Source organism: Bombina bombina, chromosome 1 (genome assembly GCF_027579735.1).
Source record: "Bombina bombina isolate aBomBom1 chromosome 1, aBomBom1.pri, whole genome shotgun sequence".
Taxonomy (NCBI): domain Eukaryota; kingdom Metazoa; phylum Chordata; class Amphibia; order Anura; family Bombinatoridae; genus Bombina; species Bombina bombina.
In genome coordinates, this window is record NC_069499.1 from 1117445387 (window position 1) to 1117463889 (window position 18503).

Here is an 18503-nt window from a genome sequence, read left to right on the forward strand (position 1 = left end):
ATAAGCAACCGTGCCAATCCAGGTGCACATTGAGTCCTCTAGGGGCCATGGTCCCTAGATTATAGATCCATCTGGATTCTCTCTTGAGTAGCATCTTGGCTCTGTTCCCACCAATCGGGGGTGGAGGGATGTGATCTATAAAGTATTTTAAATCAGACAATCTGTGTCCTGATTCTGCGAAATGCCTGGCCACTGGCTGTTCCGATGTGTCTTTCTCAAAGGCTGCCCCTATGGCTGGACGATGGTTGGTCATCCTTGTTCTAAGGTCATCCACTGTTTTTCCTACATAGAACATACCACATGCACAGTGTAATAAATAAACTATGTATTTGGTGGTGCAGGTAACTGTTTAATTTGAAATTTCCTGGTGGAATAAGGATGGCTAAACTTGTTCCCTGTGGTCAGCCCCCCACAGGTGGTGCAGCCAAGGCAACAAAAGCAACCAGATTTTGCTTTCAGCCAGATGGTGTTTGTATAGCAGTCCCTGGGGTCTGTTTTAATTAATTGATCTCGGAGAGATCTAGCTCTTCGGAAGCCAATTCTTGGTGGTAGAGTATTCTTAAAGGGAAGATCCTTGTCAGTGGCCAGTTGTTTCTTAAAGTCTCTGTAAAACTCATCTTCTCCTCTTTAACTGGTGCCTTGGTTTCAGTCAATAGTACTTGTTGTGTATCTTTTCCACAGAGTGCTTTGCTCTTGTTCAGGGCTTCTCTATGATAGCCTCTCCTAAACTTTATTTCCATCTCTGCCATCTGACTCATTTTCAGGCTCTCATCCGTATTATTACAGTTACAGGCAACCCTCTTGAACTCCGATGTAGGTAACAGAGTTACCTGCACCACTAAATACATAGTTTATTTATTACAATGTGCACCTGGATTGGCACTGTTGCTTATAATTCTACTAGTTCTTGGCTCTCATCTATATCCTGAGCTCTAATTACAGTGGTACAATACTAAGACCCCTCTTCTTAATATGTTCCCATAGTAATTGAGCCTTGGTAGTCAGATGTCTAGAAATGACTGTAGGTGTTCACCCAGTTTGATGGATAGTATGCTGTATTCATTTAAAACATATTTAGTATTATATAGTCTGTTTAGTCTGTATTCCAATTGTACATAGTTAGATCTCGTTAGCTGCTACACTGAGGTATGTCTCTTAATTATATTAGATATTGTTTATGTATAGGATAGTGGTACACCATATTAGTTGTTGTCAGGGTTTTTTTCCCTGTTTGCCATGTGCTGCTGGCAGCCATTTTACTCACCTCTCTTCCTGACTATGGTGCATTGTGGGGGATGCTGCTCATTTCCTACACTTCCTTTTATGGCCAGACTGGTGTGCATCATCCATGTGAGACAGGATGCAGTCTCAGAATTGTGATGTCATCACTTATTATTTAAAGGGCCTCTGTTCAGTATGCTTTGCCTTTGCGTTGTCTCAGACCTGTTTGCGAGAGTTCCTGTGTATTACCTGGCTGCCTGACGTCCTTCCCGGTTCCTGATCCCTGGCTTCTTAATGTCTCTGCTGTTTTCCTTGTTCCTGATTCCGGCTCGTCTGACTATTCGTTTTGGCTCCTGACTCGGCTCGTCTGAATACCAGCTCTGGTTTTGACTCCTGGCTTGTTATTTTACTTGTGGACTTTTTATTATTTTTTGCTATTAATAAAGGTGCGATTATTTTTGCACTTCTTGTCTTAGTCTGATTCCTGGCACCCTGACAGTTGTATATCTATTATATACGTAAGTTGCCATTCAACATGCTAATTTCTATTTGTCTCAATATTATGCATTCAGCTTATCCCCTAACATGTGTTCAACAGTATTCTTTTAAGACAGTATCCCCTCCCCATGATGGCTTGCACTGGTCCGTACACTCCTTGTTTCACTGTGTATTATTGTTTTTAGGCACTACGACGATCCAGATTTGGCGTCCAGTTGCCATGATGACGAAGATCGTGACACAAGGGTCACGTGAGGTCGGCAACTTTCGGGACACGGCTGGGAACGCCGTAATAGTGAAGGGTTCAAGCTACAAAAGGGTGAGTTTTGTTGTTATCATTGCTGCACTTGTTTTGAAAACGGGGGAAACCCAGAAACGTCAAATATATATACACATCAAAATGTGTGAAGGGTAGTGCGATTACCAGTGACAGGGAGAAGGCTGAGGTACTAAACAAGTTCTTTTCTTTGATATACACAAGAGAGGAACCAATGGGAGATATTTTAAAACAAACTAGAACATTCAAGCCCATACCATTAACTGGGTTATCTCCAGAGGATATCAGGAAAAACAAGATAATATTAAAGTAAATAAAACTCCAGGCCCAAATGGAATAAACCCAAGGTTTTACAGGAACTTAGCACTGTTATAGACAAACCTCTACTCTTAATAGTTCAAAACTCATTATCCTCAGGCATAGTACCCCTGGACTGGCGTAAAGCTGATGTGGTGCCATTCTTTAAAAAGGGAAGCAAGGCTGATCCAGGAAGCTATTATTTAATAATTGTAAATAGACATACAACTGAAAAAAAGGTTGCCTAACCCTGTGTTGAAAGAGCAATTACTGCTTTAAGAAAATAACATCAAATAGTAAATCATAAAGACTAATGTGTCCACATTCATACCATTCCTTTATTAATTAAACAGTCATACCAGCTGCACATTTAAAAACACAAACCTTAACTGAGTATAAGATTGAAAATATTCTTAAATATGAGTGCTAGAAGTACTGCAGCAGACTAGTAAATAAGTATTGGATAGGCTCCTACAATCCGGGAGCCATATTACTTTTAATATTACAGTGATAATCTATAGATGCAGGTTTCCAGATTTCTTAGCATTGAAGCAAGTGTAAGTAATTCAAAATTAAGGTAAGCGGTTAAAAAAAAAGGAGAGATCAAGCTTCTCCTAAGGACCCTAAGGGATTATTTTAAGCTCAACTGGAGCTTTTTTGTAAGTATAGATTGAACTTGATGAACCTCTGTCTTTTCAACCTCATCTACTATGTTAAAAAGGCAGATATCTGGTCTGCTTCTCTCAGTGTTAAAGTTTTTAAAGAAAAATAAAATAATCAAGAGTGATTTTATCCACTCATTACTTCTGCAGATGATTGTTTTCAATTATGAAAGTCTTCCAAACACTTGCTTTACTATCAGCGCTATGAAAAGTCAGTTTTACAGACTTCACTACATTTACAGTTATTAAACCTGTGTTTTTGCTATGTGCTTTCCAGTTAACAAGCTCTTCTTTATAAACATTTATCGCTCAAATATTCCTTTATACAAATTCTTTAAAGGTGGCTGTTTTCTACAGAAAAACACCTATGCCCATCACCATTGAAACTACACTGAACACTATCAATAATTCACAAACACAGAAGTCTCATACTCACCAAAACTTGCAGCCTGGGACAATGTATGGAAAGCTGGATAAGAGTACTATCTGTGATCTGAAACAGAAACAGTACACTTATAGTATAGAGGACAATTATACGTCACCCTATTTGCAAAAACCACACAGTTTCACACCAGAGAAATAACCCCTAACATTTTCACTCTGGGAAAGGAATGAAGCTCACTTCATTACGAGGAGCAAGAAGCTTGGCTATCACCCCAAATAGCACGTACACTTTTCACACAGGATATCAAATCTACTACCTCGTCTACCATGCACAAGGAGCCTCCTCTATTGTTTGAGATTTCAGGTCTGTATTAAAAGGGAAAATCATGTGTGTGTCTGTGTGTATATAAAAATCTATTTTGTTGGAACACTTTTTTTAAACAAAATATTTTTGGACCATTTTCTATCTCTGAGTTAAACACGCAAAGTTGTAGTCCTGGAACACCTCTGTACTTTATAATGATGCAGCCAGTGATTGGAGCATAAATATGTATGCTTGCACTTGATTGGCTCACTGGCTGTATCTTCTTTGGGACAGCACACCAATGATTAAAATGCATACTAAGAAAGATATTTTGTTTAAAATTAAAAAGATCTAATAAAATAGAAGAGTTCATTTTTACACTAGAATGTCCATTTAAAAACCTACTACCATGAGGGGAGGAGCTAAGGCAGGCATAATGGAGGATGCATAATCTGAATGCTCCGTGTGCACTAAGCAGAAAAAGTGGAGAAATAACACCTTTAAGCCCTAAGAATGGATTCCACCTACCACCGGACTGCTCATACACTTATCCTCTTTAGAGGTGGCAGTTTTAATCGGCTCTACAGAGGGACCGGAACAGCAGCGCAACACCCGGTGTCTTCCAGACTATGGGGGCCTAATTATCTACCGCCGGTCATATAAAGGAGAGCTCCGCTACAGAGGGGACCTGGTAATCCCTAAAATCAACTGGAGGAGGTCTGTTGGGCGACCCGGTAAGAGGTGTAATGAGCAGCACGACTCGCAAACATAAGAAGGGAGGAGGAGGTACAATATGATAAGCCGCCATGATATCTGATTAGCCACGTGGGAGTCCGGGCTGGCAGGGATATAGGAGCTGCACTGAAAGGTCCTGAGGCAATAGCAAAGCGGTGTCTCTTGGAATATATTTATTAGCAGGCTGGGATAAGAGTGAGGCGGAGAGCTGTGACTAAATTAAGGGAGTACTCATTTAAAGAAAGAACCTCTATCACCAGGGGACTGTTTTAAAAAATAACACACAAACCAGCAATGTTTGAGAAAAAGGTGACGATCCTGTACATAAGCCACAATTTTTTCAATTCATCACAAAAATAAAAAGAAAAGGGGGAACTAGAACTTCATAAACATTTAAACCCCAGAAAATAAATCTCAGGAAACCTCCCACACCCTACACTTTGCTGGGAAGACCATATTAAGCATTTTGGCGACAAAGCAGCTTTGCTGTAAACTTAAAGCATAGACATTGTCTGCATACTTAAATAAGAAGCATTCATTTATTTATTGGTATCACTACAAGCTCTACACCATGTCAGTTAGAAGACAAAACAAACTGGGTGCCACAAATAAACCTGCAGCAGCTAGCATTTTTTTAAGCCTCAGAAAGGGGATAAGCTGATAGAAAAGGGAGGTGATGTAACTGAAGATGAGATGGAAGAAGATATAGAAGCAACCCCACCGGGAGACAGCAATATAACTGTTACTAAAGGTGACATCAGGAATCTTGTCTCCAAACAAGATATAACAACAATTTTTGATAAAATGTGGGAAAAGATGGCTACCCCTCCAAAACACTGTTACAAACAATCTCACGGAAATTAAGCAAGGTATTTCGGAACTGGGCTCCAGACTAGAATCTTTGGAAGAAAAAGAGGAAACAATGGAAGAGAATATTACTAATATCTCGCAGAAAATGGATGAACAACAACAGGAACTGGCAGATATTAATGACAAACAAGAAGACCTGGAGAACAGGAGTCGCAGATGTAATATCCGTTTAAAAAGGTATCCCAGAAACAATAGTGACGACAGATTTAAGCAACTATCTACTACATCTATTTCAAGCCATCACAAATTCAGCCACAGAAGGCAAATTCCAGATGGAAAGGGCGCATAGAGCTCTAAGAGCAAAGCCTAAAGACTCAGAACCCCCAAGAGATGTAATAGTTAAGTTTCTACGCTTCCAGGAAAAAGAAGAGATCATGTATGCAGCGAGAAAAAACCCAACTTTTAAATTTCAAGGATCAATTATACAATTTTACCAGGACCTCTGTATCAAAACATTACAGAAGAGATATGCTCTCCGCCCGCTGACACAGCTACTGAGGAAGAATCAGACCATGTACAGATGGGGTTTCCCTTTTGCCCTGCACGTACATCATGAAGGCAACACTATCACCATCAGAGAGAAACAAGACATCCCAGGTCTCTGCCAATTGCTAAAACTAGACTGTCCGGAAATCCCAGAACATTCTCAAGACAACAACAAGAGACGTGCGCAGCATCCAAGAAGCTCAGTGCAAAAGTTTCTAAAAGGAAACAGAAGCCCTAAGAATCCCTATTGAGTTTGTTGATTGATCATTGCTCTCTAACAGAAACTTTACCTATGTTTTTCTCTAGGTGGGAAAGTCACTCACAGGACTCATAACTCGAACCAGAACTCTATGGCGGATCATTTAAGTAAAAACTGTAAGCAGGTCATATATGAGTTTTGTATTTTGCTACCGTGACTTAGGGACCCTATTTAATGCAAGCTCATTACAGAAAAGACCCCGCTATGGGGGAAAGGGACAGTCACGGTCCCATCCTATCTTCGAGTAAACAGTGGATGTTCGGTTACTGAACAGTATTGACCAGTCCTCCCCAACATTGCCATAAGCAACATATATTAGTTCACTCTAGGATTATAAGATCCACTTTCTTCACTTTTTATTTTTAACTGTTGATATGCAAATCTCAATTGCACACTAACATAGATAGTATTAATAATGCAAACAAACAGGAAATATCCTGATATTTTCTTTGTGTTTATAGTTGTGTTTTTGTTTAAATGTTTGGTTTTGTTTTCTCATTCCAAGTACAGTCGAGCAGTGGTCGAGAAAGTTTCTCCATACTAAAGATGGCCTTAAGGGAACAAGGGACAGCCAGAAGCCAAGAGGGATTCTGAACTACAGGTATGAGGAGGGGAGGGAGGGAATATTTTCACATGGATTCTAACCTGCAGATAATTTCACATAATGTTAGAGGCCTAAACACAAATGCGAAAAGGAAAACAGCCCTCACCCAATACAACAATTTGAAAGCTAAAATCGTATTTTTGCAAGAGACACATTTTATCCATAAACAAGTTCCCAAATACTGGGATAAACACTTCACGCAACATTACCACTCTACAACGGATAAAAAAAAGAGAGGGGTTTCAATTCTCATTCACAATTCTCAATTCAATTCACTAAAGAAGAGGTGATCAGGGATAAAGAGGGCAGATATCTCATATTGAGAGGGAGTATTCAGGGAACACAAATAACATTCTGTAACATCTACACACCCAATGAGCAACAACATGATTTTTTCAATAGGCTCTCACACCTACTAACTCAGTGGTCCCAAACTCTATTAATAGTGGCAGGGGATTTTTAACGTCAACTTAAAGACACTACGTGAAACCAGTACAAACAAACTCACAAACAAACAACGTCAACTCAATTCTATCACCAAATCTATTAGAGAGTCGATGGAATTTTATAACATATTTGACACCTGGACGACACTTTATGGGCAGACTAATGACCACACTTATTATTCACCCGCTCATAAAATGTATACGAAGCTGGATTACATCTATATTAGTCAAATACTTATACCTAACTTACTATCCTCATCCATCCACGCTTCAGTATGGTCAGACCACTCTATACTACAAATCCAGTTAAAGGGATTCATTGACACACACAGACAGAAATCTTGGACCTACGACCCTACGCTACTAAAACAGCAAGACATTCAAACTAAAATCCTTAAGAATCTCACTGAATATTGGAGGCTAAATGTTGATCCCTCGATTAAACCTATAATTGTATGGGCGGCCCATAAACCCTATATTAGAGGGTTACTTATAAAGGAAAAAGCTTTGTATGTCAAGAGAGTTAGGTCTGGGGTGGGCTCTTTACAGCAAGAAATTGAATCACTAGAAAAGTCACATCAAGCCTCATTATCCCCACTGACCTTGAACACACTAACCAAAAAAAGGAAAGAACTGTCTAAGATCTTGGCTGATAACTCTATGAGAGCCATTAGCAAACTAAAAGCGTATTATTTCTTATATGCGAACAAACCAGATAAATATTTAGCCCATAGGTTAAGAGAAAAAACTAAATCCTTTACAATAGCACAAATACAAAAATCAGATGGCACTTTAACATCTCATCCGCAAGAAATTGCGGAACGTTTTGCTCACTACTATGAATCCCTTTATGATGGGAAGAAGGTCTGCCACTCCCCCCAAACTGCACTCCTTAAACATAAACTTTTATTGACAGCAGACTTGCTTAAGCTAGACAAAAAAAAAAAAAAAAAAAAAAAAGACGCTGAGGCCTTAGATGCGGAGATTACAACTCTTGAAATATAGGCTGCTATTAAAGATCTTAAAATAGGTAAGGCAGCTGGTCCCGACGGGTTTTCGGGGGATTACTACAAATCATTTAGAACTGATTTGACCACCCATCTCCGTGAATTTTGTAATGACATACTGAAAGGTACACCAATTGCCCCAGAGCTACTTCAAGCGAAAATAATTGTAATCCCTAAACCAGGGAAAAACCCTAGATTGACACAAAATTATAGACCAATCTCGTTAATCAATCAGAACTTGAAAATTTTTACAAAAATTTTGGCAAACAGACTTAAGCAATATTTGCCCTCGTTAATCCACCCCGATCAGGTGGGCTTTGTTAAAGAGAGAGAAGCACCTGATAATGTTCGGCGGACAATAGCTCTGGTAGAGTTCTTGAGGAATACAGAAACGCCTTCTTTGCTCCTATCTCTGGATGCGGAGAAGGCTTTTGATAGGGTGGACTGGAGGTATATGTTGGAGATTCTGGAGCACCTGGGATTTGGCAATAGATTCAGACGCAATCAAAAATATCTACTCCTCTCCAGTAGCAACAATAAGAGCGGCGGGATACCAATCTAGACCGATACCTATCTTAAACGGAACTCGTCAGGGGTGCCCATTGTCGCCACTCTTATTCGCTTTATGCTTTGAACCTCTGGCAGCGTGCATACGAAACCCAAAGACATTCATGGGGTCAAGCTAAATAAGGGGGAACATAAATTAACGCTATTCGCAGACAACATCCTTCTCACAATTACAAAACCCATGCTGTCCGTGCCCAATCTTTATCAATTACTAGACAAATTTTCTAAGGTATCAGGCATCAAAATAAACCCAGATAAATGCGAGGCGCTCCCTATATCACTACCTGCACACACAAGTAAGTTGATAGAAGCTAACTTTGATTTTAAATGGGCTACTCTATCCCTTAAGTACCTAGTAATCAATATCACAGCGACCCCAGAAACATTGTACAAAGTAAACTATATTCCAATTTACAAAGCCATAAGGAAAGATATAGCTAAGTGGAAAAAAGGTAACTTCTCTTGGTTTGGCAGATTATCTGCGATAAAGATGAACATCCTACCAAGGTTCCTATACCTATTTAGAGCTTTACCTATCAAAATCCCACTGAAAGAACTAGACGAGGTGCAGACCAAACTTATTAAATTCATAAGAGGACATAAATCGACTAGAATAGCCACACATGTACTAAAACAACATAAGCAATTAGGAGGAATAGGAGTCCCTAATCTCCGAGATTACTATCAGGCAGCTAGATTAGCGCAGAGTGTTCTACTAAGCAAGGATTGCCGAGGAATGACGTGGCCCAATATTGAAGCGGATATTGGGGGGGCTAAACTCCCCGGGAGACATAATATGGAGTCTTACCAAACCAAACACCCATCGGCTAGCTAAATTAAAAACTACGGAAGACTCTAGAGTGATCTGGAGTTCATTAACTAAATCACTGAAACTACTTTCACTACACTCCTCTATAGTACCGGTAGGTACATTACTTTCACTAGACTTCCAAAAACAAATAACTAAGTGGGAGAACAAGGGTTTATACAGAGTGGCGGATTTTATGGATAAAGGGAGACTGCTGACATACACTCAGCTGAGCGATAAAATTCACCCAGACACATTAAACTGGTTTTTGTACCTTCAGATCTCACACGCCATAAATAAATACAGACAGGGAAGTTCTTCCTCACCAAACACCACTTTGGAACAAATAATACTGACACCAGGTAGGAATAAAAAAATGATCACGCGATTATACCTAGCCATACAGGAAGCAAAGAATACGAATAAGTTAGAGCTCCATAGACAGTGGGAACAAGACTTAGACATAACTTATACTGTAGACGAATGGAGACAAACTTTCTCATCGATAAGCAGAAGCTTAATAGGGGCAGATCTCATTGAAAACTCGTTAAAAACTGCATATAGATGATATTTAAACCCACTAAAAACCTCACACTATAGTCCTCAGGGCAATAGATTATGCTATCGAGGCTGCGCAGGGATAGGTACTTATCTCCACATGTGGTGGGAATGCCCAAAGATTCAACCCACTTGGGATAAACTGACACAATTGTTCAGGAAGATCCTAGATTACTCTTTTATACTAACAGCTTCGCAAGCTTTACTACATATTCCTCTAGACTCATTAAATTCTGCTACTAACAAATGGGTTAACATAATGTGCACCACTACCAGAATATTTATAGCTAGGAAGTGGAAATTAGGAGCCCCGGAGTGGGGAGAGGTATTTGACAAAGTTGAGAATATCTATAGTATGTCTGAGTCAGCAGCTTGGCTGCAGGGTACCTCAGAAAGATTCCAAAACATTTGGATTCATTGGATTCTTAATAAATAAGAGATAGGTGGGGTTTATATGTTATACACATGTAAGTACAATTTGGAGATCTCTGAGGCCATATAGAATAAGGAGAAAGAAACTGCATGGGAAAGGTTTTAATTAAGATTTCTATAAATAACAACGCTGCTTGATGGGAAAGGTTTTTTTGTTTATTTAGTTAAAAGTTACACTCAGTTAAAGAGTTTAATGTTAGCGCAGGGGGGCGGAGGGGAGGGGGAAAAGAAATAACGGAAAAAGGAATGTGGACAGTATGTAATATTCTTAATTTTTTGTTTGTTTTTTCAGGATTGCTGGAAATATATACCTCTGAAAAGGTACATGCTGTACTCTCATGTTGTATGTGATGTGATACATTAATAAAAAAGTATTTCAACCAAAAACAACTACCATGAATAAATGATTTGTGGTCTGCTAAAGCCACTCTTGTAGTTTTCTACATTTTAAAAGACAGGTGGACCAGGACAATCTCACCTGAACGCATTCTTCTAAATCCATTTTCTCAAGCTCATGGCAATTCTGGGAAGAGTAAGAAACGGTGAGTGTGGCAAAGAAATGTAAGAGGACGACAAAGAAAGAGCAATGTAAAAGGCTTACTTTTGCCAAAGTGGTGAATCCCAAATCAGTCAGCTGTGAACATCGGGCAACTTCTAATATTCTATAAAAAAAGGAGAAAGGCAAATTACCTGCATTCTACTAAAGATCTTGCATTCCCCTTTATTATGCACAGAATCTTATCTAACCCTGACTTCTCAAAATTATACATTCTCAGCATTACCCCAACTGTTACCTGAGCCGGGGGCAATTCTGTCCCAGTGCATTGAGAATGGAGTCTGTGATGTTTGAACAGCCAGAGGCACACAGAGACTGCAGTTTGTGACACCCACGGCAAATTGTGATGAGGCCGTCGTCCGTGATCTGCTGCTAAGACAGAGACAGTGAAAGCTGGGACAGGTAGACAGACACCAAAAAAAAAAAGACAGTTGGCAATGCTAAAAGCCTGAAATATATGACAGACCCAAAATTGTACTTCCTTCAAAAACAGACAAGCCTTCTTCTGTGCATTTTATACACAGTAGGTACAGACACACTGGTGACACTCTAAAGCACACTTACAGAACACGCCTGTAGATTTAATGTTACAAGCTCTGGACAATGTGATCCAATGTACTTAAGAGCTTCATCTTCAAGCTAAAAGAGATAAATACGTTTTGTGAACATTTGAGAGTCTGACATTTGGTCAGTTACAAAGTCTTATTTTATTATTATTTTTTTTGTCTTTTACATTCATGGATCATAAGGTTAAAATGTCTCATTACCTGTGTGCAGCCCTTGAGGGAGAGAAAACGCAGCCCCCCACAGCCCTTCACCAAAGCTTGTATTCCGTCCTTGCTGATCTGATCACACCAGGAGATGTTCAACTGCTCCAAGAGTGGACAACCCTCACTAGGAGAAACAGGGAGTAGTATGGGTTAAGAAAATCATGTTCTCTTAACTTTATATGCTTGAATAACTCAATGTAACAAATATGAAATTAGAATAAACTACTTACAGAGATTCTCAGGACACTAAAATTAAAAATTACTCACATGTATATATACACACACACACACATTATATATATATATATAATAAGAAAAAGAACAATACTCAGGAACTCAAAGCCAAAGTAGTTTATTCAAACGTACAGGTGTGGCACTAAACAGTGTGTAAGGTAGGTAGGATCTGACGCGTTGCACGCATGCGCTTCATCAGAGATCTGATCTATATATATATGTATAGGTATATCAGTAGATACTCACATCATTATACAGTACAGCATACTCATTATCATCAGTCTTTCGGCCTGTTATAGTGGATTGACTCTCCCACTCACAAAGATAGTGACTCCCTTGATCTGATTTTCAGCTATCGATGCACTCTCTCAAATTTCACAAACTCCCCTTTTCCTCTTTCTGACCATCATCTCCTAACTTGCAACATCACTTCCCTCCCTACAAACCCCCCTTCCTCTACCCCTTACACCAAACTTCACAGAAGCACTAAGTCATTAGATCAGCAACAGCTCGCTAGCTCTCTCGAATCCTCTCTTCCATCACCTCCTTTTCCTGCCCTGACCAATCTATCTGCCACTATAACTCCACGCTTACATCGGTCATTGACACCCTGGCCCCTCCTACCATAGCTCAGAAACCACACTCTCATCCTCAGCGTACTCCTCTGACACGGTACCTATGCAGATGTTCCCGTACTGCTGAGTGACACTGGAGGAAATATCGGAGTTCAGCTGACTTTCTTCACTACAAGTTCATCCTGAACTCCTACTATTCTGCCCTTAATCTTTATAAGCAACAATACTTCTCTAATCTCATCTCCACTCTTTCCTCTAACCCAAAACATGGGTTTTCAACGTTCAATACTCTTCTCCACCAACCCCCACCTCCTTATACAACTTCTCTCTCAGCTCAAGATTTTGCCAGCCACTTCAATAACAAAATTGACTCCATCAGAAATAAAATCACCACTAAACTTACTACCAATCTCCCACCCCCTCAAGAGTTTACAATCATTCAAAACCCAAATACCCTTAAATTTAGCTCTTTTGCCCGTTACCGAGTTTCTGCCCTTATACTGTCCTCCCACCTCACTACCTGTCCCCTCGACCCTATCCCCTCACAGCTACTCCTCTCCCTCTCTTCTACCCTCATCCCCATACTCACACACATTTTCAACCTCTCCCTCAGCACTGGTATATTTCCCTTATCTCTAAAACATGCACTGGTCACACCTATACTCAAAAAACCTTCCCTCGATCCAACCTCTCCATCCAACTACCGTCCTATTTCCCTACTCCCTCTTGCCTCAAAGTTCCTTGAAAAGCTAGTATATGCATGTCTACCCCATTTCCTTACACTATACTCTTCTTAACCTACTGCAATCTGGATTTTGTCCCCATCATTCCACAGAGACAGCAATTGTCAAGGTTACCAATGACCTACATAGAGCAAAATCCAAAGGCCACTTCTCTCTGCTTATCCTCCTTGATCTGTCTGCAGCCTTTGATACTGTTGACCACCCTCTTTTGCTCCAAACTCTCCAATCCTTCGGCATCTGTGACAGTTCTCTTGTGGTTCTCTTCCCATCTACCTAACCGTACCTTTAGTGTAGCCTTCTCCGGAGTATCCTCTGCCTCGTTACCAATTTCTATTGGGGTATCTCAAGGCTCTGTCCCTTCCCTTTTCAATCTATACGTCATCATTAGGTTCCTTAATAAAAGTCCTACGGGTTTCAATATCATTTGTATGCCTATGACACCCAAATCTACCTCTCTGCACCAGACCTACCTCCTTCCTGACTAAAACGTGTCACTAACTGTCTTTCTCATGTATCATCTTGGATGTCCTCTCACTACCATAAGCTAAATCTCTCCAAAACTGAACTTATTTTTCCCCCTTCTTCCAAAATCTCCACCCCCCACAATTTTCTATAACTGTTGATAATTCCATCATTACCCCTACCCTGCATGCCTGATGTCTTGGGGTCACACTTGACTAAAACCTTTCCTTCACTCCTTACATTCAGTGCTTGGCTAAAGCCTGCCGTTTACACCTTAAAAACATCTCTATATTTAGACATTTCCTTTCACAAGACACAACTAAGATTTTAATCCACTCTCTCATCCTTTTCTGTCTGGACTACTGCAATTCTGTCCTCTCTGGTCTACCTAGCTGCCGCCTAGTTCCTTTACAATCCATAATAAATGCCTCTGCCAGGCTCATCTTCCTTACATGTTGCTCTTCATCTGCTGCACCGCTCTGCCAATCCTTCACTGGCTTTCTCTTCCCTCCAGGATTAAACACAAAATCCGCACGCTGACATATAAAGCTCTCAACTGCACTGCTCCCCACTACATTTCAGTCCTCGTCTCCAGATACTCTCCCTCCCGTCCCCTTCGCTCTGCTCACAATCTCCTCCTCTCGTTATTTCCTCAAATTCCTGTTTACAGGTCTTCTCCAGACTGGCACCCATCCTGTGGAACTCCCTGCCTCGCTCCACAAGACTCTCCCCTAATTTTAACAGCTTCAAGCGCTCCCTAAAGACTATACTATTCAGGGATGCATACAACCAACACTAACCTTTCCTAACTCCATTGCTTTCCCCTTAACCCCATAGAAGGTAAGCCTATGAGCCCAGCCGTTTGTAGATCGCCTTCATAAGAGCCGACTACAAAAGTGCAACTCTCGGCAGGGCCCTCTACCCATTTGATCCCTATAAATGTTATCCTGTATACCAACTATGTTCATAGTGCTGCAGAATCTGTTGGCGCTCTACAAATACCTGTTTAATATTAAAAAAATGTTTTATATATACACATACACACACATACATATACACAAACGTTTCTCTTATTCAATTTTTAATCACCTAAAATGTTGAACAATGTAATCCACAGAGGTATAGGTATGATTGCAGGGTAGCCAGTGTCTGCTGTCCTTCATTCCGGGAGGCTTCTTTGTGTTGCCGTCCCCCCCAACGCACACATTTTTGTTCCACATTTTCCTATAGCACACAGATTGCTAATCCTGCTTTTACCAGATGCCACAAAAACTAGTGCTGGGAGCTGCATGTAGCCTTTGGGCTGTCAGTTGGCTATCAAGTATTTCAATCATAATATCCATAAGTGACATTTTTGAAAGATGTTAAGTAATAATGGATAAAAAAAAAATAGGATTGTTACTTTGAGTAAATGTTCATTTTCTGTTGCAAGGGCTGCAGAAGTGTTTGAAGCCAAAACATTTTGTTAACAATTAAAGGGACAGTGAAGTCAAAACTAAACTTTCATGATTCAGATAGGGCATGCAATTTTAAACAACTTTCCAATTTACTTTTATCATCAAATTTGCTTTGTTTCCTTGGAGGTATTTTTGAAAAGCTAAACCTAGCTAGGCTCAAACTGATTTCTAAACCGTTGAAAACCGCCTCTTAGCTCAGAGCATTTTGAAAGTTTTTCACAGTTAGACTGTGCTAGTTCATGTGTGTCATATAGATAACATTGTGCTCACTCCCATGAAGTTATTTAGGAGTCTTCACTGATTGACTACACTGCATGTCTTTCAAAAGCACTTAGATAAGGAGGCTGTCTGCAGAGGCTTAGATACAAGGTAATCACAGAGGTAAAAAGTATATTAATATAACTGTGTTGGTTATGCAAAAATGGGGTAATAAAAGGATTATCTATCTTTTTAAATAAGAACAATTTTGGTGTAGACTGTCCCTTTAAGGAAGAACCTTGCTTAGATCATGTATGTTGGAACAAGAGCTTTAAGTTATAGAATAGCAAATAAACCCATATAACTGATTTAAAATAATGCTATGTATTCAACACAGCTATAATCAAGAGGGAATAAAGTTGGTATTAGACTTCAAGGGCAAGGCAGTAGGTAGAACAGCAATTGATTTACATTCATAATAGATATTTGTTTCACAAGGAGTATTTAAATAAAAAACAAAACAATAAAACAACATTCTTATTAAGGGAATAATTATTTTAAATCTCTCGTTTCAGGTTAGATAATCTAAAATGATCCTCCGGCACTGCAAAATCCTTGGTAAAATTCTTAAAAAGGCAGATTTTGCTTTACTTCTCCAAAGAGCGTTCCCTGTCTTCCTGTATGTGAAGGAGAGATAAGCCCAGTAAAACACAGCACTGCAGGACACTAGAGTTCTGCTACATTTACACTTTGTGCTTTCTATTTTGTATATAAAAACAGTGTATTTAGAATTGTGATTTTACACATTATAATTATGCTTTCATAGCTTTTGTGTAACTTTAACAAATTAGGATCATAAGTTGTATATTTATGTATATCTTTTACAAATTACATTGCATTTTGTATTTAAAATAAAACTGACAGCTTCAGTTTCCCAGAGAGCGTCATTACTTTCTATGGGTCTGATAAGCAATGATTATCTAGTCTTGAGAGAAATCATAGTGCAGATTTAACAAGGGCTGAACTTAATGAATTATATAAGGAAAATGCAGAACCTGGAAGTCCCAGAAAGATGAGAAATGTCTTCCATTGAAATTAATGAAACTCTCTGCGATACAGAATTTCACAGGGGTGACGTTAACTGGAGAACCCATGGGGCTGATATAAATGCTCAGTTTTTATCAATTACAAATTTAAAGGAAATGTTTTTACTGCAATGTAACTGGTTTTTACCTATAATTTAGTATATATTACTTTTCTGTCAGTTAAATAAGTGTATAGGGAATATTGAGCAAACTTTATCTGCATACAGCTGGTGAGACAATTCAGTGAGACTAGCTTATTTAAAAGGTTTGCAGGATTTACAAGACTAGTAAGAGAGCTTTAAACATACCCTGGAAACTCCTGTGTTGAGCTCAGGGAAGTCTCCGTCCCTCCCACTTTCTAAAGCTGTGTTTTATTTTACAATAGAGACAATATAAAGTGCAAAATAAGTTGTAAAAGATACACGATATACAAACTATGATCTTAATTTGTTAAAGTAAAACAGAAATTTAAAAAAAAAAAAAATCAGATTTTGTAAAAAAATAATAATAGTGAAAGTACTTAATCTGAAGTGTAAAGGAATATAAAATACAATGCACGAAGTGTAGCAAAACTCTCACATTATGCAGTGGTATGTTGTACTGAGCTTGTCTCTCTTTCAGACACAGAAATGAGAGATCTCTTCCAGTGCTGGAGAATTCAGCTCCTGTGAAGTCTACACATCAATTTCTCTCCAAGCAGGAGACTCTTTAATCAATCATCAGGCCCTAAGTCACAGAGGAGAATTATGAGCATTTATTTCATCACAGACAAGAGAGAAAATAAAAATTGAGATGCAGGGTCTACAAGTTGTAATGGTTTTAAAAAACAGCATAAAAGATGAGCTTCATGGACCCCTAGGAGGTGTTGTAAGGGCCCTCCCATTAGCAGTACTTACTAGCATGCATATGTCAGAGGCTATAACTTTTGAAACACAGCAAGAAAATTACAAACCCCTACTATTTCCTCTCAGTGCTGGTTGTAGCTGTTAGCATAGCCCTGCGTTAACTACTAGAGAACATGGAGCCGACAGAGAAATGGGAGCAGAAGATATTACTGTTTTTAAAAGAGCGTTTTTTAAAGCTGTATGAGCACATTTGTGCAGCTTTTCAGAAGAGGACCATGCCAGTTGAGGAAGGATGGCAGGTTGCATACTGTGCATCTGATGTATATGGTAGCTATGAGGATTCAAGGGGCCTGTGATTTCATGAAAGTTAGGGATGTTCCCTGCAAATTGTTATCTCGAGGTGTACAAGAGCCAGACACGATCTTCAGATTCTGCAGATGTAGTGGCTGTCACAATTAAAAGCAATTCACTTTCTGGACATCTGGTGAGATATTGATAAAGAAGGGGACAACACAGGTACTCAAGATTTCATAGGTACTTCATTCCGTTGATAATCTATATAGACATGAAAGTTTTAGTGACTCAAGTCCAGAGTGGGCTGAATACATCATGCTAGGATATAGTACTTCCATATAAGACTTTATTGCCATTCTATCCTCTGTGGTAGACAACTATTTTAAAGGGACAGTAAATGCTGGATAACCTTACATTATACTTCACTATATTCAGAATAATGTAACATAAGGATAACCTTTTCTTTAAATTTTTTAAAAAAGTAAATTTATGCTTACCTGATAAATTACTTTCTTTTACGATATGACGAGTACACGGATTTCATCCTTACTTGTGGGATATTAACCTCCTGCTAACAGGAAGTGGCAAAGAGCACCACAGCAGAGCTGTATATATAGCCCCTCCCTTCCCCTCCACCCTCAGTCATTCGGCCGAAGGTATAGGAAGAGAAAAGGAAAGGCTAAAAAGGTGCAGAGGTGACTGAGGTTCAGCCTATCAGTTCAGCCTGAGGATCCCTTGACCGGGATCCGTATCTTGGAAGCTTGGCATTCTGTCGAGATGCCATCAAATCCAATTCCGGTCTGCCCCATCTGAGAATCAATGGGGCAAATACCACCGGGTGAAGTTCCCACTCCCCCGGATGAAAAGTC

At 39.5% G+C, this 18503-nt stretch overlaps 1 protein-coding gene across 2 annotated transcripts in view; it reads right to left on the reverse strand.

Annotated features, from left to right (window-relative positions):
• The window catches only part of FBXL20 (F-box and leucine rich repeat protein 20), a 188948-nt gene that overhangs the window by 40762 nt on the left and 129683 nt on the right, over positions 1 to 18503 (reverse strand). The window contains exons 8-13 of one of the 2 annotated variants that reach the window (XM_053697937.1): positions 11739 to 11865; positions 11536 to 11610; positions 11210 to 11343; positions 11017 to 11077; positions 10894 to 10938; positions 3392 to 3448 (exon numbers count right to left, since the gene is read on the reverse strand). In XM_053697937.1, the coding sequence (XP_053553912.1) occupies positions 3392 to 3448; positions 10894 to 10938; positions 11017 to 11077; positions 11210 to 11343; positions 11536 to 11610; positions 11739 to 11865 (499 nt within the window). The remainder of the gene's footprint in view (positions 1 to 3391; positions 3449 to 10893; positions 10939 to 11016; positions 11078 to 11209; positions 11344 to 11535; positions 11611 to 11738; positions 11866 to 18503) is intronic. The other variant, XM_053697945.1, reaches the window with a different exon arrangement.